This window comes from Crassostrea angulata, chromosome 10 (assembly GCF_025612915.1).
Source record: "Crassostrea angulata isolate pt1a10 chromosome 10, ASM2561291v2, whole genome shotgun sequence".
NCBI classification, from domain to species: domain Eukaryota; kingdom Metazoa; phylum Mollusca; class Bivalvia; order Ostreida; family Ostreidae; genus Magallana; species Magallana angulata.
In genome coordinates, this window is record NC_069120.1 from 12,331,782 (window position 1) to 12,353,886 (window position 22,105).

Sequence of the window (22,105 nt, forward strand, 5' to 3'; positions counted from 1 at the left end):
GAAGAGGAAGCGGCTAAAATAATGAAAGCCCTTAAATAACTTAGACAACACTGAAACTCGCTAGTGTACAGAGAACGCAGAAATATCAAAAATGTAATAAGTTCGTGAAAATGTCATCGAAACGCCCATTAAAAGGTGAGAGATATTTGATTAACTTAGTGTAAAGTTTGATAATGTTATGCTTACATGTCAACAAGTTCATGACAGCAATTTCAGGTTGTAAAACTGTTTCATCGCACTGGATCTTTTATACCGGAATATCCTGGCGTTAATAGTTTTTGATAGTGTAGAACTTTTGTCACAAATAAAAATAATTGCATCCATTTTCTGCCCCAAAGTTATTGATATCAGCATTGATTAACAATAAATAGACGTATTTTGCATCTGACAGTGACATTTTTTGTGCACGTAGAATATACAATAAAACTAAGTATGTTTCACAGCAGAAGTTATTTTTAGAGGAACCTTGTGACTTGCATTAATAACATGCCCTTTATACACTGTTATAGTATATCCCAAGACATTTGTGCAGCACTTTTGACAATTTTTAATAAAATAATCATACATGTGAAAGAGGTGCAATTGAAATAGATGAAAGAGAAAATTTTCAGGATTATAATTTCATTCTTCCTTTATCATTTTTCATTGGAAGAATTCACAGGAACGAAAACTGATTTCTTAGGATGTATAAGGTGTGACTTTTGGACCGAGCGCAGATTTAACACAGTACAGTTTGATTTTTGTACAACAATTTATTTGAAACGCACACAAGAGGATTCGCCTGGTGGCCTACTCAAATTATTAGCTAAGGTTAAATTAAATGTCGCGCACTCATTCTACATTATGACGTCACGGTAAAAGGTACAAGTTTTGTCTTTGGAAACAGTTGAAGAGAGTTATGTGTTTGCAGGAAAAAATTATTTCACACAGCTCTTTGGTACCACCTCAATATCTTTATTCCTTTTGTATTGTAAACATTTAATAATAGACTTTACATCTGTAAATCCATTCCTCTATGATACACAGTTTAAGTGTTTAGAATACATCCATGTGGCAGCATTTGACTGCTGTTGCAGCTAGTGCATAAGAAACAATCATTAATTTATTTATTTTGCTAAAATATATATTTTGTTTTATAGCACATATTGCTCCCCCAGGAGACTTTATTGCCCTTGGCAAACACAACAAGCCAGGAAGCTCAGATGCAGATTCTGCAAAAGTCCCAACACCTAAAAAACTTGGTGTCCCCTCTGGAAAGAGGGACGCATCAGGCTTAGGAGGATCAGGCCTAGTTAAGAAACCAAAACTTATTGGGCAGACATTTACACCACTAGGCCGCAGTGATGTTGAAAGAAGGAGTTCACCAGCTCCTAGCCAAGCATCAATATCCCAGTATGAAGAATTGGCAATTGATGGTTTGTATTTATGAACATTAAAATAACAGAAAATTTTTATGAATTTTAAGCATACTGAAAATTTAATTTTCTGATATTTATCTTGAATGAAACACAGTTTAAGAAAAATCAAGATCACATTACAATTTACACAATTTAATTGAATGTTATAACATTTGTTTTAAAAATTCAAACATAATCTTTAAATAAGTCATTAGCAGGAATAGAGTCCAGCATCTTAACATGTAACACACATGCACTTTAAAGGTAAACTAATTTTATGGCCTTTTCATGTTGTGAATGTGTTTTTAGTTGACCCACAAGAATTACTAGAGGAAATTCTAGATGCAGAGGACACCTGTGATGAAGAAAGATTGGAAGGGTTGTTTTGTGGAGCAGTCAAATATCTCCACGGAAATCGATCCAAACCAGACCCAGCTGTCTATCTCACTCTCATGTATCTGGCCAAAACAAAGGCCTCAATGTTTAACAGTGATGTTATTATTCAGGTAGGTTTTTGTGCTGATACAGTCCAAAATCATTTATACAAGTATAGTATATGGTTTTGAATGTTTCCTTGTCTTACAAATCATTATCAAGTACATTGATTTCAGGCTTTCTGTAGTCTTCTAAAGAGAGACATGTCCCTGAATTTTAAATCCAAAGGAAACAGTTTGGTGTCAGTGTGTGCCTGCAGTATTCTGATGGCCGCCTTCTCCAAGGAAGAAAACTGGCCTGATGATTTTGTTAAGGTGAGCAAAATAGAGTTCATTATAGAAGATTAATGCCCAAGATTATTTTTCATTTTGCACTTATATCTGGTCAGATGAAAAACTTGTTCATTCGTCTCCATTGATTCAATAATTAATGTTTTACTTGTGGAAAGGGTATGCTATGTTCATGAGTCATAATTTATGGTGTTTATGACCTGTTGTTTAGGATGCATTATATGAAAGAATCTTTTGAATATTACAGATTTTTGTGGAGGATTCTTTGGGAGAAAGGGTCTGGGTAGACAGGGCGGACTGTAAAGCTTTTGTAGATAACATCATCACTGCCTTCAACACGAACCTTCCAGCCAAGTCTGCTGTGTCTGTGGAACAGTCATCAGCTAAAGAACAATCAGGCACTGGTGAGTTATCTAGTCAGTTAAAGATCAGTCAGGCATGATGAGTTAACTAGTCCGTGTAGACTACTAGGTTAACTAGTCCACTACAGGGTACTGATGAGTTAAATAGTCAACTTAAGAGCAGTAAGCAATGTTGAGTTGAGTAGTCGTTTAAAGAGTAGTCAGAAACTGGTGAGTTAACTAGTCAGTTAAAGAGCAGTCAGGCAATGTAGAGTAGTTAAACACCACTAGATTAACTATTCCAATATAAAGTAGTCAGACTGATGAGTTAAATAGTTAACTAAAGAGCAGTCAGTGCTGATGAGTTAACTAGTCAGTGAAATAGTAGTCAAGAACTGGTGAGTTAACTAGTCAGTTAAAGATTAGTCTCTAACTGGTTAATTAACTAGTCAATTAAAGAACAGTCAGACATAGTAAGCTAACTAGTTAGTTAAAGAGTAGTCAGGCAGTAGTCAACAATTAATGAGTAACTTATCCACTATAGAGTAATCAGGAACTGGTGAAATAACTGGTCAATTAAAGAGTTTCTAGGATCTAATGTATAAAACTATTCAGCTGAAATTTGGTCAGAAACATAAGAGTTAAGTAATCAGCAACTGGCGAGTCAACAAGTCAGTTAAAGAGCGGCCAAGAAGATCAGTTTAAAGAACTTAACGCTCACTGGTTTATATATTAATTTTGCCTCTTTAAAATTCTTATATGTATCAAATCTAAATCTCAAACTTAAAAGATAATATCTAAAGCCCAGATTTGAATTTTATGTTTTGCCCATGCATATTATGGAATGAAGTTTTCTTTTTATTTATTGAATATTTCTTTTCATTATATTTACAGCAAGTCCTGTTGTTGGATTTTTGCAAGATGATGATGACAAAGATTCTGAAGTGAAGATATCAGCCTTAGTAGAGATGGAAGCAGTGTCAGTAACATCAAGGTAATCAGGCATTAACCAAAATATTTAGTACCATTGACAGGAGATTGACACTTACAACCGTACTTAACACAGAATGGATATTTTCTAAGGTATCCATATCAGCAAGAAACCATTGAGATGACCATACTGGATGTCATCAAAGAGCAGCTGAACAAGAGACAACCAATGGATGCCACCTCTAAGAATTTGATCCGCTTTATGACCGCCACCTGTGGATATGGAGAAGTGAGATTATTAGCCTCACAGCGATTGGAAATGTGGTTACAAAATCCCAAAGTAAGTTGCAGTATTCATTGTTATACATTTTACTTATAAATCATCTTAAAAAGTAATTACAGCTAATATAAGTTATGATGTTGTGTTTGTAACTGAAGAATTTGGACATATATATCATGTAGGAAAATTCTATCTGATAAATCATCTTAAATATCATGTACTTATAAAATTTTACTATAAACGAGGCCTAGCATTCTGATTATGATGTACTGATGACAATTAAACAGCTTGCCAGGCCCGCCCAGGATCTGCTGATGTCTGTCTGTATGAACTGTAGCCAGCATGACCAGAGAGACCTGGAAACCATGGCCGTCCTCATCAAGATCAGAATGAAAACCAAACCTCTTCTTAATCACTTCATCCATTGTTTGAGGTAGATACCAAGTAAACTTGCACATATATATTGATGTTCATATCAATATATTTACATTCAGTGTATTTCTCCATATGTTTGCATTAGAAATCGGGGAGGTTGAATGTTCTGATGCTAGCAGCTTTCTTTGTATTTTTTCAATTTGTAAACAACTGTGAGTTCCTTGTATTTAATGTTTCTTGTGTTTATATTTAGAGAGTTGCTGGATCAGCACCCAGAGAACATCCGTATGATAATGACTCACACTATCTACAACGAGCTGTCCAACACAAAGAATCCCAACAATATGGCCATTATTACCACCCTTTTCCAGAAGAATGGAGAACAGTCTGCTAGGGTGGGTATATACAGGACAAGAAATCTTAACACAGTTCAATTAATATCAAAGCACATGTACATACATTTATGTACATTTGATACATTTAGTTGATCAATAAATGGATTATGTAACGGTAGATCACAGATCAGTCATCATTTGTAATGTCCGAACTTTCATATCACATTATCAAGGCATTTGTTGCATTGGAGGCACATTCTGAGGAAAATTTTAAATTGAGGAATGTTTACTATGGCATTAACATTGCAGAAAAGTGGCCTAACTCTGACCATACTATAAACAGAACTACCCGGTACTGGTTTTTTTTCCTCCTAAGTTCAGAAGATATCTTTCATTTTGATGTTATCTTCTCAGATCCTAGCTGATGTTTTCCAAGACCTGCTGGCAAATAAAGATGACTACCTGCGAGCTGTCCGTGGATTGCTGCGCGAGATCGTGAGATCACTGAAGCATGATATCAACGTTACATCCTTCTGTCTGGGTCTGATGCAGGAGAGGATGGAGGCCAAGTTTATGGATCTGGATCACAACCTCAGGGTAAGCTGCCATTGATCTGGATTCAAATATTAAATGCACAGAAACCATGGAATTGATGGTACAATTTTTCCAAAGAGTATACCTGTATATATAAACTTTCTACATTTTCATGTTTTTCATGAATTATATACAATGTTTCTAGTATTTTGAATGCATTATTATACAATGTAAATTTCAGGAGCGCTATGTGACCTCCATTGGAGATCTGGTGACCTTGGCTATATTTCTGTGCATCACTCCCCAAGTCAGGGAGGCTGCAGCAGCTTTAGCGAGAGGAGAGAAGAAAGGTTAGTCAAGACATGTTGGGGTTGATACTTACCAGTACATGTATCATACACTCACATGTGTACATTGTGATAAATTTGTATTATACAGAATTGCATAAGGCATGGAATGTTTGAAATCTACAAATGCTGTATGTTGTTTTCAACTGACTTGAAGTACTTGTATTTTTATCAGAATTGTTGTTGACTTGTTTTCGATACTATTGTCAGTAAACCCGGTTTGTGTACATGCTTGATCTCTTTATCATTCAGATTTGGGCACTCTGCACAGTTTTAGACAACAGGTGGCGCTTATTCAGAGAGACTCTGTCTGGTGGCTCCACACCATCGTACCTAAAATTATTGAGGTCAAACTCTCCGAATATGTCCACTGGTGAGTTCACTTTCTTACTGCATATAGATGTTCTTTTGATTCCTTGCATGTTAATATCTTTTAAATATCGTTTTACATTGTATCACTTTTAAATATTAAGGGGCAAGGTTTTTCATACACTTCACCTACATCTCAAACAAAAAATTATCAGAAAAGATCAAGCTTAAAAGGAAAATTTAGATTTTTATCTCTTTTACATCCAAACACCTGTGGAATCTCATGACTTTGCTGACAATTATATCATCTGAAAAGGACAGTTTAGAAGCAGATGACTCCCAAGCAAGATTTCAATTCTAATCCTGTCTGGATTATTTCTTATATGTCTAATCCTTATAGGGTTTGAGCCAGTGTTTTTTTGAAAGTACAATAAGTATTTTTGAGATTCAACTTTAACTGTATGATGAATTGTGTATTTCATTGTCTGACAGCCTTCACAAAGTTCTGTTTATGGAGAGTCCTGACCAGTACTATAACAAGGACAACTGGCCGCTGGAGGCAGACCGAAGGTAACAACTACCTGTTCTCCACATTTATATACATTTATATATGTTTACCTGGCATTAGAAGAAAGGTGAGAGATGACTTTAGAAATCTATATTAATAATGATAAAATGAGAAAACCAATTGTAAGTAATGCTTGTATGAATAATGGGGTTGGTTTTCATTCGACAGTACATTTCTACATCTGGCCACTAATGTGCCTGTTCTGGAGGACACGCTGATGCGGGTCCTTGTGATCGGACTGTCTCGAGAGTTACCGCTGGGCCAGGTGGATGCCGTGGAGCTGGCGGATCAGCTGGTCAAGAGAGCGGCCAGCCTCTGTCTGGACGGTAAGGGACACTTTCATCAAGCAATGTCAATCTCTCAATATACAAATGTGAACAAGATTTTATCCCAAGCTGATAAAATACATGTATTACAAAATCCTATAAGTTCTTCTAGCAGGATACATGTACATGTACATTAGTATGAATTTGCTCAATTTCATTTTTTAGGGCAGTTAGTTTTACAAATGGAGAAGTTGGAGCTTGTTGATGCTCTGTTGAACCTGTGTAGTTACAGGCACCCAACAGATATCACACTGCCTAAAGGGTAAGTAGAAATCAGTGGCAGCCTTTTACATCCCAGGTTGTCTCCATAAAAGAAATATGGTTCAGCAATTTATTGAATAGTGTCAATACATGTACATTGTCTTTGTTCCTTCAGGTACAAGCCACCCACCCTGGCTATCTCCAATCTCTACTGGAAATCTTGGGTGATACTGCTTATACTAGCAGCCTTCAATCCAGGCACATTTGGTGAGAAGAAATATAGACAGATTGTAACAGTTTTGATATGAATTACTGTATACAGGGTTTTTTTCTTGTTGTGTAAATTTTACCCTTCTACAATTGCAAACTTGAATTCGCTCAGAACAGTTGTTTTTAAAGAGGGATAAGTTGAGACATTGCAATTTACACAGTCTTAAATTTGCCCACTGACAACAAGGGCAAAAGGGATGAAAATAAAAACAGGGGCCAATATTTCCCTGTATACATTATGTTTACACCCACAAAGATATTTTGTCATAAATAAGTTAGAACCAGACTGGTATAAGTTGCTTTTTTTTCCAGGACTAACTGGCTGGAAGAATTACCCAACCTTGAAATGTTTGATGGAACAAGTTATGACTGGGTAGGAAAAAATATGTTTGCTTATAGAACATGTATGTACAGTGTATATTATTTTTCTTTATTGACTGCATACTGTTATTAACATGTATATTGATATATTTTGTGTTTGATATTTCTTCTCTGTACAGTAACTATTCCTTTCCACCACCCACAATGGCAGATGAGGAGCAATCTGTGGATGACATCCGCAACAAAGAGAAACAGGTCAGCTCCACTCAAGTCTATTTGAACAAATATGATTTAAATATTTGCTCACATTTAGAATCTTATTGGTCAAAACTTGAATGATAAGGTATTTGAATCTTTTGGCAGTTTACTCAGCAAGAGAGACAGCAGATCCTGGAGTTTGAGACCCACCTTGCGGCAGCCACCAGTAAGGTGACCATTACCGAGGCCAACAGTCTCCTGATCTCCCAACTAACCACCATGGACCCCAAGTAAGTCAACACCTCCTGATTTCTTGAGGGTATTGATAGACTAAGTTTACTCTTATGTATTGTTGTTTTGAATATTTCTAGGAGCAAATTTTTGCATTGATAATTATCATATGGTTTTAAATCCGTAACATCTTAACGAAACTTTGAAATTTGGGGGGGGGGGTTATAATTTTTTGTAAATCTTTTATCACAGTAGAATGAGCAAACAATTTTCACCACATGAAAATTTCAGTACTGGTAATTAGAGTAATGCTTTGCTTACTTACAGTGGGATTGCTCGTAACCCACCACCGGCTATAACAGAGCAGCTGAAGCTCCTGAATGACAACCTGAAGATTGGACAGATGCTGTGTAGAAGTCGACAGCCAGACTTCTTACTGGACATAATTCAGCGACAGGTAAAAAAGGAATATTATCTCATGATATTTTCATTTCATGACATTTTGAAGGCTTATTGCTAATTTATTTTATTACAATTCAAATGTTTCAAGGGGAATTGAACATTCTTGCATTTGTCTTATTTGTTTATTAATGTAAGTAGATGAGAGGATTTTTGCATCTCGCAAATTTTAAAATCTTGCTTTTATTTTTCGGACATACATGCATATAAACAACATGAACTTTGATAAAAATATGGCATTTTAGATTTTATGTTTCTGTGATTTGATGGAAAACAGTTGATATACAGAATTAAGTACCCTGATAAAATGAGGAATCTACAGTATAACTACAGGGTATTCTCCGTCCATGCACTAGTTATATATCTGGTTCTTGTATAACTACAGGGAAGTTCTCAGTTTATGCCCTAGTTATATATCTGGTTATTGTATAACTACATGGTAGCTCTCAGTCCATGCCTTAGTTGTGTATTTGGTTCTTGTAATACTACAGGGTAGCTCTCAGTTCATGCCCTTGTTGTATATTTGTTTCTTGTAATACTACAGGGTAGCTCTCAGTCTATGTCCTGGCTGGCTGAGTTGGTGGAGTCCAGCGAGGGGTCCTTAGAGGTTCTACCTGTCCAGTGTTTGTGTGAATTCCTCCTCCATGACGAAGACACGACGGTGTTAGAGGAGGATTCCAAACTAATGGGGAAACACAAACAAAAACAGGTCTGTATGCTCAGATACCCAAAAACTTGAAAAATGATCTTTGAATCTGTAGTGTTTTATCTACTCTGAATATAGATGTGTTATATTTAAAAAATTGATAAGATATAAAAATTTTATGATTTGGTTTACAGATGAATGGCATGCATGTACAAATACTGTTTTGACAATGTAAATGTATGTACATGTCTTGATTTTTCCATCAGAAGCTGAAAAAGAGAGAGCAGCTACTGACCAGGCTGCAGGGGCTGGTCTGGGGAGAGAGTGAAATGACTCCACAGGTCCTAGATTATTTCCTGAAGAGGCTTTCCTCAAACCAGGCTTCTAACAGGGCACTCGCCATCAGGGTATGGGTGCATGCTGATGCAAAGAACATATGTAGTTCAGAAACAGAAATGATTGTTGAAGAAAAAAAAGAAAATACTTTTATGCAAGGCTTTTTATTTGATCTAATTTCACATTTGTAGGGTTTATCCATGGTAATAGCCAAAGATGAGACAATGGACACAGATGACACCATCCCCCACAAATGGCTCTGTAAGGACCTTCCTCTGATTCCAATGTTTCCAAAGATTTACCAACAAATTACAGAGGCCCTCAGACAGGTATAGAAGAACCACAGTTACAATACATCTTGACATGTTTTATTTTAGACTGCTGCAGTTTTATTGTTTGATACATGTTGTATCTTGCTCTATCAATATAGGCGTGTCAGATTGAGACTGACCCTGACCTTGTGAGTGCATACATCATGTTTCTCTCCCAACAAACTGAGGACAAGAGCCTGCATGACCTGGATGATATTGCTCAGGTAAGAAAGCTTTTGACGTGAATATTGTCCATTTGACACCATGAAATCTTTAATAAGGAGTTTCTTTTTGTGTTACATGTAATGGTATCACTGTACAGCTTACAACTCTTTTACTTTTTGATTAGGACATAGCCAGCCTGATTGTGGACAGGACGACTGTGGTGAACCATATTCTGCCCCAGGAGGAGGGCGGGGACAATGAGCTGGCCCACCTCACCCTAACAGCACTGTATGCTCTCTACTTTAACTACCTGACCAAGGCCAAGAAACCGACCAATGAGGCTTACTCCTGGGTATTAAGACTTATCAATTTCATAGAACTGTCACATAATGCTGAGTATTTGACTTATGGTTTTTTTTTCATTTCTTTCTTTTTAAAATCATTTTTAAGAAAAATGTATAATCTAATGTAAACAGTTATAATAATTGTATGATCTATCAATGCATTAATTTTGCAGTCTAATACCCAAGACTGGATCTTACGATGCATATACCTTATGTATATCCTGTACATTCATATCTCTCTTGCAGTCTTACATCCAGGACCAGATCTTGTGATACATACATGTAAATATATGTGTTATGTGTGCGTATATCATGTATGTAGATGTAGTATCTTTATTACAGTCTAACACCCAGGACCAGATCTTGCTACAGTGGGAGGGAGGAGACTCAGCCACCATGCATGTGTTAGTCGTCCACGCCATGATTATTCTTCTCACATACGGACCTCCCAATGGTAAGTGTATGCAGGAAATGATCGCTGTCATAGAAAAAAAGTACACTGAATGGCCACAGTACAGATGATTGTTTTGACCTTATAACATTTTGATTCAAACATTTTATGATAAGCCATATTGATATCTAATTCTATGCTAGTACACATTTTAATTTTCTCCTGTATTGCTATTACACCAGGTGAGAGTGACTACCAGGAGCTACTGGACACTTGGTTCCCGGAATCAGGTCAGCCTCCATCCGCCTTCCTGCTGGACACCTCAGAGGAGGCACTTCTGCTCCCTGATTGGTTGAAACTGCGAATGATCAGGTCAAGAGTTCATCAGCTGGTTGATGTGGGTAAGATTTACTTCATTCTTGGTTGAAGGGAATAAAGTGTACCTATGTTTTTAGCTTTATTTCATGAAGAGATACATGTACTGCAGTTTTTGTATAGATACATTGTAATTATAGAGAGCGAATGGACTGTTGTAAAACAATTGATCAAATGATTATTTACTTAAAGCTTTTTGAGACATACATGTAGACTTTAATTTTATACATGTATATCATGATTATTAACTTTAGCTTTACAAGACATAGAACCAGCCCAGCTGCTTCTGTTTGTCCAGTCGTTCGGTATCCCTGTGGCCAGCATGAGTCGTTTGTTTACCTGTTTGGACAAGGCGGTCGGTGCTGACGCCGGTCTGATAGAGGAGGCAGTGGAGGACAAGGCTTACATGGCCCAGCTGATAGAAATCCAACACATGAGGGGGGTTGTGGGCGGCGACATCTTCTACAAGTTACTGACCAAATCCCTGCCGCCCAAACCCGAAGGTAGGGCATGTGTCATGGTGTTTGCTTGTAGAAACATGCTACCCATGGTATGTTTGTTTTTGTGTGTAAGAACATGCTTTTCATGGTGTGTGTATGGTTTCTTTTGAGACTTGGTTGAGTGAATTTGAGAAAATGGGATTGAAAATTTTGTCTTTCACATAGTTTCTGATGAAGAAATGAAAGAGGCAGTGGAAGTTGACAAGAAATGGTCTCAAAAAATGGAGAGCTCCAAGAAATCTTCCATTCAAAATGTTACAGATTTGATTGAGCAGGTAATTGTGAAAATTTTCACACATTTTGCTTTCTTCTTGTGATCATTGTTGCATGTGAATGTTACAATTTATTGAATTTCGCCCAAATTCTTTTTCAAACTCCTTGCAGATCTTCAGTAAGGAGGAAGCAAAAACAAAAGACATACAACAGCAGTATCACAAGCTCCTGATGGTAGATACTTATCTGTAATAATTGAATTGTTTATATCTATATCATTATATCAGTAATAATTGAATTGTTTATATCTATATCATTATATCAGAAATATGCTTTGCATTGTAATTTGAATAGAAAATAACCTGAGTACACAATACATGTGCAGTTAAAAAAACACAGTAACAGCAAACACACTTATAATGAATTGACATTTACAGCGAAATGATTTTGATTCCCATGTATTTATTACATGTTGTAAACTTGACAGATATTGTGCATATAAAGAGGCTAAATTGCCCGTCCCTGTCACTTTGTTATAGGCATGTTTCACTCATGTTTAGTGATATTTCTGAGTTTACATGTATTTCTTTTGTTTATAGGCTCTGTCTAGGTCAGATACTTCTACAACTATTGAAGTCACACAGGTTTTACTGGAGGTAAAATATTTAGATCCAATTCTGGCTCAAGTTGTGTAATTACTGCATTCATGGAAAATTACATTGGGCAAAAATAACCCAGTATACAGTATGTCTTGAGTTAAAATGATTAAATGTGTGTACTGTCCAGGGTTTATATTTGTTATTTTATTCATTTTGTCTTACTTTCTCTTTCGTCAAATATAAGAATCTTTGACTTTTAATGACTTTGAAAGAGATAGATAATGAAGTGAAACACATTTTACATCTTTGCCATGTTACCTTTGATATTTTTGTGAGACACAGTTAGTGATTTATTCAGATGCTGGGAGGCAGACATGGATCACAGTTTGCTCAGGCATTCTCAGCCAATCCCCAGAGCTGCTCCCTCCTGAAACTTCTGGTGTCAAAGAAAGTAAGAATTTCAACTTATTACATGTACCAATAAATTCTGACTGTTTCTATGTGGTCCATTTTAAGTTTGTGAATAATCTTTATCTTATTTTGCAAATAAGACAATTACAATTTACATCTCTGTTTACAGGCAGTTCTAGGGGGACTTTTATACAAACTTATGGAGACACTGTACAATGAGGTCAAAGGTCAGCGATGTATGCTAACCTCCATTGTCAATCAGTATCTTCTGTCCAATAAACCCAATATACCTGATCGCCGCCCCTCGTACAAGTCCATGAAATCTGTTGGGACTTCAAGTCAGGAAATGTTGGATGGTACGTTTCTCTGCTTCTTTGAAGGATCCCTCGAACAATTACATTGGTTTTATTGTCATCGATTTTGTCGATATTGAAGAATCTTTTTATTGTCTTTTAATTATGCAATAATAATCACTGATAGAATCAGCATCTGTGCATATACTGCTGAAAGGCACAACCCACTGTCATACTGTACTTATTTACAAAAGGCAATATACATGTGTTGTTTTTCATTTACATACATTTATTGAAGGAATGATAGTACATGTATAATCATTTGCATGGGAAATAACTGCGAGGCAGTGTACAGATATTTAATTTTTTTTAAACATTATGCAGATTTGATTAATCAAGTTCAGAAGGATGAAAACAACATGGAGAAGATGATAAAGGAATGCATGAAGGAACACACCAAGTCTGAGGACGGCATGGCCACAGCAGAAAACGCTCACAAAACCCTGACGGCGGTGGCATGTAAAGCCATACTTAGAGACGAGGAACAGCCCAGTAATACCATGACCACTTCGCTGGCTCTGCTGTTTGTGGATTGGCTGGAGCTGTTAGATCCAGAACTTGTTGCTATGGTACCAGACCTCCAGCAGCAGCTACTGTTTGCCCGGGAGAGGCTACAGGGCGCGCCCAGACAGAGCGTGGTCCACAGCAGCCAGCCCTACCTCCTAACCCTCCTGACCCACCAGAGCAGCTGGGCGTCCCTACGGAGGTGTGTCAACTGTCTGCTCCAGCCATCCGAGGTCTCCAGGTCAGTCACATTCCTATGTACATGCATGTTCACTGCAATATAACGTCCACTTTTCTATCAGTAAACTTTACACAAGTTACATAGCTGCTTTTTATGTGGGTGCAATTTGATGCATTACATAAGTCCATTTATGTGATTTATTTTTGCAACTTTTTTTTTTTTTTTTTTTCTTCTGAATTGATTACCATGGTAGTAATTGTAGGCAGTTTCTTTTACAATTGAACTTTTAGCTTTTGATGTGACTGTGATATCATTTTCCCTTTATTGATAGGTTCAGTCCCAACGCTGTGCTTGATTTCTTGTGGGCATGTCTACAGATCCCAAAGATATGGAGAGGCAGAGAAAGAAGAACTCCTAAAGTAGGCAAAAACACCATTGATTTAGAGTTCTCTGTGATATTTCCCTCTCCTTTAAACTCTATGTAATTAGTTTATGCAACAATAATAAGAAATGGTTTATAGTCCGATGCTATCTTAACGATGCTGTTTACAGAACTATACCCCAGAGAATGTCCTTGGTTTGACCCCTGACCATCTGATAGCATTGATCAAATTTATTGTGGAGGAGTCCACCTTGTTGTTGCCTGAGGGTGAAGCAGGAGATAAGAAGGTCTCCACAGAGAGGCAGAGCAGTATCGCCAACAGAGTAGATCTCCTGATGGCATGTATCGCTGAAAATCACAGCCATCTTCACAATGTAGTCACCTATATCAGAAATATTCCAAACACTAGCAAGTAAGTGTTGGAAAAATGTACCTTACAAGTACATGTATGTTCAATTCCAAATGACAGAGTTAAGGTATCCATTGTACCAATAGAATGAAATTTTCGGTTATCTGGGATCATGGGATGAAATTATAGTACATGTAGTTCCGGAAATAAAATGCTTTTTTTCAGTGGCTTTGGTTAGCAATGATCAAGTAATAAATATTTTTGTTTAAAGAAAAGTTCTGCAGAATGTTTTTGAAGTTGCTTTTGTTGTAATGAAATATTCTGTTTCACAGAGATAAAATGCTGTATCAGCAGCTTCTGGTTGAGTTGTACTCGCAATGTCCCAAGGTCATCAACTGGCTCTCTGACCTTCAGGGCTCCATCTTTGATGGCCAACTCTCACAATCAACAATTACACAGGTAAATTTCTCACCTGTAGATATTTGTATGTTATCATTGTTTCTATAATATGTTTGAACATAACCAGGCATAATTATTCCATCTTTGATGTCATACCTTTGTTAAACTTTGTTTGATATGTGTGAAGTGTTATTTTGAGAACTGATATGAATAATGAAAGATGTATTGGTACATGTTTATACACGTACTGTGTACATCAAATCAAGAGCTTCCATGAAAATCCAACCATTGGTTTTATGTTGAAGTGACATAGAAATAAGAGAGAAGGGAGAATAAGTTAAGATAATAAACTAAATATCTGATTAACAAAATTGAATATTATAAAAGTTTATAATAAAGAACCAACTTTCATACATTAAAAAAAAGTAGCTACACCACAACTTGTAAATAAGTATTGTTCATTTTTATATCCCTATTAGTAATTTTCATCCTAGTGACTTGACTTTTCCTGTTTTAGGTTGACATCGTTTCTCATCGTCTGTTGACCTGTCTAGGACAGGCTGGTAATGGTAAAACAGCAGAAGACAAAATGTACGACGCCAATATTGCCTGTCGCAAGCTCGCCTCCCAGCATCCCATTCTTATGTTAAGGTACATTGTATTTCAGAGTTAAAAACTTGCCTGCAAGCTACTCATATGGGAAAGTAAAAGTGTCTGCACTTCAATCATTGTCATCTTCTACATCTTTGTCAAAATGTATCGCAACTTTTCCATTTCAGACAACTTCCTCTGATAGCGGCTTTGCTGAAGGGTAAGACCCAGTTTACGTTTGGGGAGATGCGGCACAAGAACTACCTGCTGCTGTTCACTCATGTCCTGGGACTGATGGAGACTCTACAGCCCCACATATACCGCCGCGATTACTCTGCAATGGCCGACATCATCGACTCCTACTTCTCTCTCATTGGTGTATGTCCACATTTCATACGTTGTCCATTGCAAATAACAAGTTATTTGACCATTTATGGATTTTCATTTACCATCTTTTACTGATATTGATTATCATGCATCAAGCTTTACTAGTATTCTCTTAGATCAGGTCATGATTTTATTCTAGAATACAATAAGGTTTTGATCCTGTACAGATAATCATTAAGGGAGATTTTCAATTTTCAGACCCATGGTAGGGGAAAACAACTAGGTCCCATCATCCACAAGTACATTAAGTTCCTGTATCAGTACACGATCCATGAGCCCCAGCAGTCCTCTCTCATCCTACACAAATATGTCAACCTGCTCAGGTAAGGCTACCACAAATCAGGTCAAAGGGATCCATGTGCATTAAAGTACATGTACCTTAATTTTAATAAGCTCAAAATGTATGTTTATATAGGAATTGGTTTTTAATGTAATAATAATTGTTAGAGATTATGTGTTATGGAGTTTTTTTTTATTTTCATCAAAAGGAAAATTGAGAACAAATATTTTATAGACACCTGTATTTTATTGTACAATATAGGTAAGAAATAATGTAGACAAAACATTTATCAGTGTAAGGAGGTGCTTACATAAGTACCTGAATGTTATATAACTGTATGATATTTCATCTAATTACTCCATAATGAAGGAATCTGTGGTGTGTTTTTTTGTTTTTAGTGGTATCTCCACCATGTACCCTGAACTAACAGTGCTAAAATCCCTGCTGGCCGGACTGACTCTGTCTCGGCAGGCAGACAGTAACCAAGGCAACATGGTCCAGGCAGTAGGTCAGCCAAGGTCAACCTCGCCCTGGACTGTGGGTCAGCTGACCCCGTTCCTGGACAGGCTGCACACCTCCACTGACAGTGAGGGTAGGTGATTTAATCATGGGTAGTGTGACCAACAGTTGATCCTCATAATATCTGAACTAAGATGGTTTAGATACAAAAATGAATCTGGATATTACATTTAATTTAAACTATTGAATCACCTAGCTAGGGTACATTTGTAATTTTCAGATATTCTAGAAGTTTTGACAGATCTCGATGAAACTTCAAAAAGAAAGGTTGACATATTGGAACACTTTATAGTAAGTAGCATAATTTGCTAACAGCTCATTATATAATATGTATTAATTTTTTTCTTACATGATGCTTTCTTAATCATGTCTAATGTGTGCTAAGATAAATTAATAGATATGTATAATGATAAAATTGTTCTCGGTCTTGGTTTTTACTTTGAGGTTTGTGGCTCTGCCATAGTCTCCCCTTTTTGCAATAATTGATAAGCAGATGGATTAGTTGGTTATAATTAAACCTCATATGACTTTCAAAAAAGACATTTCAAATGTTTTAAACTCATCAATTATTTATTGATGCTATCCTGTGCATCATTTTATTGTAGTGTTTTGAGGAATTTGTTCCCTGAGGTTGTAAATTTTCATTTTGAAAGAGCCTTCAATGGAATATGAGAGCCTTTAAAGTTTATATGAGTTTTTGATCATGCTAGATTATTCATTTAAACAATAAAATGCTTTCTTTGGTGATTCATGTGGGATATGAAGGTGGTGACATTGCAGAAAAAATACATCGTGTAGGTTTCAGTCTGGCTCTTTCTATAGAGCTATGAATTAACTATTAATTTCCATAAGAAAACAGAGGGAATAATACTCGGTGGATGTAAATATATTGTTTTATACCAATTGTGTTTAGGGTGATCTGAAGAAGCTGCTGTTACACGGATCTGACACACTGAGAAACACGGCCTACAGTCTGGTCATGCGATACATCAGACACAACCCCCGGTCAGTACACAGCTCCAGAACATGTACAGATATCAGTGTACTGAGTGTATAGTTTATGTGCTTAATTACAGTACAACTTGGTTACCTCGATCAGTACACAGGGCGAGAACATGCACAGATATCAATGTATAGTTTGTGTGCTTATTACAGTACAACTTGGTTACATTGAATATGATCTTATTGAATTCATTATTACAGTGAAGTCTGTTTCATTCCCCGAATACTAAAGTAATATTTGAAAGTGATTGGCTGTAAAGAATTTTTTTAAGAACAAATCAGAATTGCTTGTCCCTGTAGCTTTGATCACAATATAAAACATGTTTTGCTGCTGTACTCAGTATCGGTACATATAGTAACCTCAGTGTAAAGCATGCATGTTTTTTACTCAATATATATCATATATAGTGTGTATTTGGGAGTGCTAGTTAGATATCACTGTTAATAGGAATATCAACAAGTACTTGAGTTATCAACTATTGCTCAGTCAAACCAATCATTGACCAAATCATTGACCAAAATTTTCTTAATAATATACCGTACTTGATGTAATGAAGTTAATGAAATTGGAAACAGCTGGGATTATTTCTTATTGCATCAATGTTTTGGCTATAAAAAATTACAGCTTCCTTTATATCTCATCATTTTCAGCTATCCAAGTAAAATTGACATTCTTAGATTAAAGTACATGTGTACTTGTTTACCATCCAGTAGACATTGATTTACTTGGTACATCTACAAATTGATATTGAACATTAAACAGCAATTCTAGATTCGAGATAGCAGTAACAAGATTACTATATGATTAGTAAATATCAGTATACTTGTACTGTCAGTAAACATCTTTGATCTTGTATTCTAATCATTTGATATACTGTGGAATCATTTTGATTTGTGGGGGAAGATGTGAGTAGTCATTTTTTTTTAGGATGCTTATTTTATTTTGAAAGCTCAAGTGAGCTATTCTGATCACATTTTGTCTGTCGTCCGTCTGTCCGTCCGTCTGTCCGTCTGTCCGTCTGTCTGTCCGTAAACTTTTCACATTTTCAACATCTTCTAAAGAACTACTTGGCCAATTTCAACCAAACTTGGCACAAATCATCCTTAGGCAAAGGGGATTCAAAGTTGTGAAAATTAAGGGCCACACCCGTTTTCAAGGGGAGATAATTAGAAATTAATGAAAAATTTCGAGAAATTTTCAAAAATCTTCTTCTCAAGAACCAGAAAGCCAGGAAAGCTGAAACTTGTGTGGAAGCATCCTCAGGTAGTGTAGATTCAAAGTTGTGAAATTCATGACCCCCGGGGGTAGGGTGGGGCCACAATGGGGGGTCGAAGTTTTACATAGGAATATATAGAGTAAATCTTTAAAAATCTTCTTCTCAGAAACTAAACAGCCAGGAAAGCTGAAACTTGTGTGGAAGCATCCTCAGGTAGTGTAGATTCAAAGTTGTGAAATTCATGACCCCCGGGGGTAGGGTGAGGCCACAATGGGGGGTCGAAGTTTTACATAGGAATATATAGAGTAAATCTTTAAAAATCTTCTTCTCAGAAACTAAACAGCCAGGAAAGCTGAAACTTGTGTGGAAGCATCCTCAGGTAGTGTAGATTCAAAGTTGTGAAAATCATAACCCCTGGGGTTAAGTTGGGGCCACAATGGGGGGTCGAAGTTTTACATAGGAATATATAGAGTAAATCTTTAAAAATCTTCTTCTCAGAAACTAATCAGCCAGGAAAGCTGAAACTTGTGTGGAAGCATCCTCAGGTAGTGTAGATTCAAAGTTGTGAAAATCATGACCCCCGGGGGTAGGGTGGGGCCACAATGGGGGGGGTCGAAGTTTTACAAAGGAATATATAGAATAAATCTTTAAAAATCTTCTTCTCAGAAACTAATCAGCCAGGAAAGCTGAAACTTGTGTGGAAGCATCCTCAGGTAGTGTAGATTCAAAGTTGTGAAAATCATAACCCCTGGGGTTAGGTTGGGGCCACAATGGGGGTCGAAGTTTTACATAGGAATATATAGAGTAAATCTTTAAAAATCTTCTTCTCAGAAACTAAACAGCCAGGAAAGCTGAAACTTGTGTGGAAGCATCCTCAGGTAGTGTAGATTCAAAGTTGTGAAATTCATGACCCCCAGGGGTAGGGTGGGGCCACAATGGGGGGTCGAAGTTTTACATAGGAATATATAGAATAAATCTTTAAAAATCTTCTTCTCAGAAACTAATCAGCCAGGAAAGCTGAAACTTGTGTGGAAGCATCCTCAGGTAGTGTAGATTCAAAGTTGTGAAAATCATAACCCCTGGGGTTAGGTTGGGGCCACAATGGGGGGTCAAAGTTTTACATAGGAATATATAGAGTAAATCTTTAAAAATCTTCTTCTCAGTAACTAATCAGCCAGGAATGCTGAAACTTGTGTGGAAGCATCCTCCGGTAGTGTAGATTCAAAGTTGTGAAATTCATGACCCCCGGGGGTAGGGTGGGGCCACAATGGGGGGGGGGGGTTAAAATTTTACATAGGAATATATAGAGTAAATCTTTAAAAATCTTCTTCTCAGAAACTAATCAGCCAGGAAAGCTGAAACTTGTGGGAAGTATCCTCAGGTAGTGTAGATTCAAAGTTGTGAAAATCATGACCCCTGGGGGTAGGGTGAGGCCACATGGGGGGGGGGGGTGTTAAAGTTTTACATAGGAATAAAGAGTAAATCTTTAAAAATCTTCTTCTCAGAAACTAATCAGCAAGATGATTCTTTTTAATTGTTAAGACTTTGGCTCCAGGACAATTCTTCGGCCTCACAAGAAGGTTCAGAGTTTGATGTAGCTAAATATCCCATATATAAACAATTGTAAAGGATCTTTTTGAGAACTGCAATACTCAACATGTGATATGACTATAAAATTGAAGCAGGCAGCTATTTTTTCATTAGAATCATTTTGTATTACTGTTTTGGGTTATTGCCCTTGATTTATTGATTCTTGATTATTTTGATTAATGCATCCACTGTTAACCAATTAATGTGATGATTATTTTTATACAATAATAAATATTCAATGTATATAAGTTGTTCTGCATAAGTAGTTTTGGGTTAGGCTGGATTAGTTTGTTTATTTTTGATTTCCAATTTTTAGATACTATGAATTATTTTAGGCTGGCACATATATAGGGACAGTGTCTATTGCATTGCAACGAGTGACTGTTTGGGGTTAAACTTGAACAGGTACGGAGAGATTGAGGGTGTTGACATCCCTGCTCTGTCTAATTTTCGTTTTTATCTAACCAACGATACAGAATGTGCGGTCATTTCTGCCCTGTATCGCATTGATACAAGTGTGCGGTCATACCTGCTTGTGGTGGTTGCGGCGGAGCACTAGTGTATGGTTATCCCTGCTGGTGTTCTGGCCTTTCTAGTGCAAGTGTGCGGCACTCCCTGCGTTAGGTTGAGCTGTTGGCGCAAGTGTGAGGTCATCCCTGCTTGCGTTATCTCTGCTTGCATTAACGTTGGTACCTGTTGAGTTGCGTAGGTGTGCGGTCATCCCTGCCTGCATAACGTTGAGTCCCTATATATGTGCAGGAGCGGTGATTAAAGTCTGCTCTTGTAAATATTTTCAGCAATCAGGGCTATCCGAGTTCCAAGGGGGAAAAATGGATTTTATTTATACAGGATTTACATGTATTAATGTACATTGTCCAGATTGTATTATGACTCCATTAAGCTGACTTTATCATACCTATTGTTCCTCAGGTGAGCGATGTGGCCCATGGGCCTCTTGTTATAAATGTAATAAAAGGGAACAAAATATTTTTTTGAAATATTGAGAATTGATACACATTTCATTGTATTGAATTGAAATTTTTAAAATAGCACAAGTGGATAACAATATATAAGATGTAAAATTAATTGATTTATCAGTAATACATCTAACTACTAACTTACAGGGCTTCTGAACAATTTGTGGGGTGCTTCCTTCACTGCTTTGACAGTGTAAATCCGGACATCGTAACAAGTGCTTTGAAAAATCTACCCGAGTTCTGTGTTCTATGCCAAGGTACACATTAATAATTGTGTAAACAACATGTTTTGCAGTAGTTATAATCAAGGCATATTGTTTATTTTATTTTGAAAAAACAGTCATTATCTCTTTTATTGTTGTCATTAGTAAGAATTAGAGTTATGTTTTTCTGTAATAATGAAGCATGTCTGTATCTGAATTATCTATTGTTTCTGGAACATGGTGTTTGTTTTGGCATGTAAAGCTTCATTTTCTTTTTTTTCTTAGATCATGCTGATGAAATTCTGCAAAAATCCTTTGTTGTTGGAACCACTACGTCCATAGAAACCAGTAGCTATATCAGCGAGACCTTACAGCTGCTCAACCTAGAGACAGTGCAGATATGAATGGGATGGCAAGACTTTACATCTCAGCTGATGAAGCAAAGGAGCCACTACCGCTGTAAAAATCAGTGGCTGCATCAATGAGACCTCCCAGATACTCAACCGAGAGACAGCAGAAGTGAATGAGAAGGAAAACTCATCTGCTGGTGAAACTTGCAATGAATTAGATTATGGATACAATTTTTGCTCTCTTTCTGTAAAATTTCATGAATTTATGATGATATGATTTACATTGAAAGGTGAACAGTCATGTCTTTTCATTTTTTTTTCTGTATTAAGTTGTTAATGCAGATGCAAGGTGCATATGACTTTTGTCAATAAACTGTTTACAA

General features: G+C 36.7%; 1 protein-coding gene across 1 annotated transcript; it reads left to right on the top strand.

The window, feature by feature from the left end:
* Nucleotides 1-22,105, top strand: LOC128166609 (integrator complex subunit 1-like). The gene is made up of 45 exons (XM_052831885.1): nucleotides 1-135; nucleotides 1,140-1,415; nucleotides 1,707-1,903; nucleotides 2,009-2,146; nucleotides 2,370-2,526; nucleotides 3,358-3,457; nucleotides 3,547-3,733; nucleotides 3,961-4,106; nucleotides 4,302-4,443; nucleotides 4,798-4,980; nucleotides 5,159-5,267; nucleotides 5,517-5,637; nucleotides 6,066-6,143; nucleotides 6,310-6,467; nucleotides 6,633-6,729; nucleotides 6,844-6,935; nucleotides 7,251-7,311; nucleotides 7,439-7,514; nucleotides 7,623-7,747; nucleotides 8,016-8,145; nucleotides 8,692-8,856; nucleotides 9,060-9,200; nucleotides 9,321-9,458; nucleotides 9,560-9,664; nucleotides 9,790-9,957; nucleotides 10,292-10,403; nucleotides 10,583-10,741; nucleotides 10,970-11,218; nucleotides 11,381-11,490; nucleotides 11,600-11,662; nucleotides 12,028-12,084; nucleotides 12,386-12,478; nucleotides 12,608-12,794; nucleotides 13,116-13,536; nucleotides 13,808-13,895; nucleotides 14,029-14,270; nucleotides 14,540-14,666; nucleotides 15,124-15,257; nucleotides 15,386-15,575; nucleotides 15,783-15,907; nucleotides 16,263-16,456; nucleotides 16,604-16,674; nucleotides 17,297-17,388; nucleotides 21,317-21,426; nucleotides 21,658-22,105. The coding sequence occupies exons 1-45, from the start codon at nucleotides 111-113 to the stop codon at nucleotides 21,774-21,776; spliced, it is 6,258 nt and encodes a 2,085-aa protein (XP_052687845.1). The 5' UTR covers nucleotides 1-110; the 3' UTR covers nucleotides 21,777-22,105.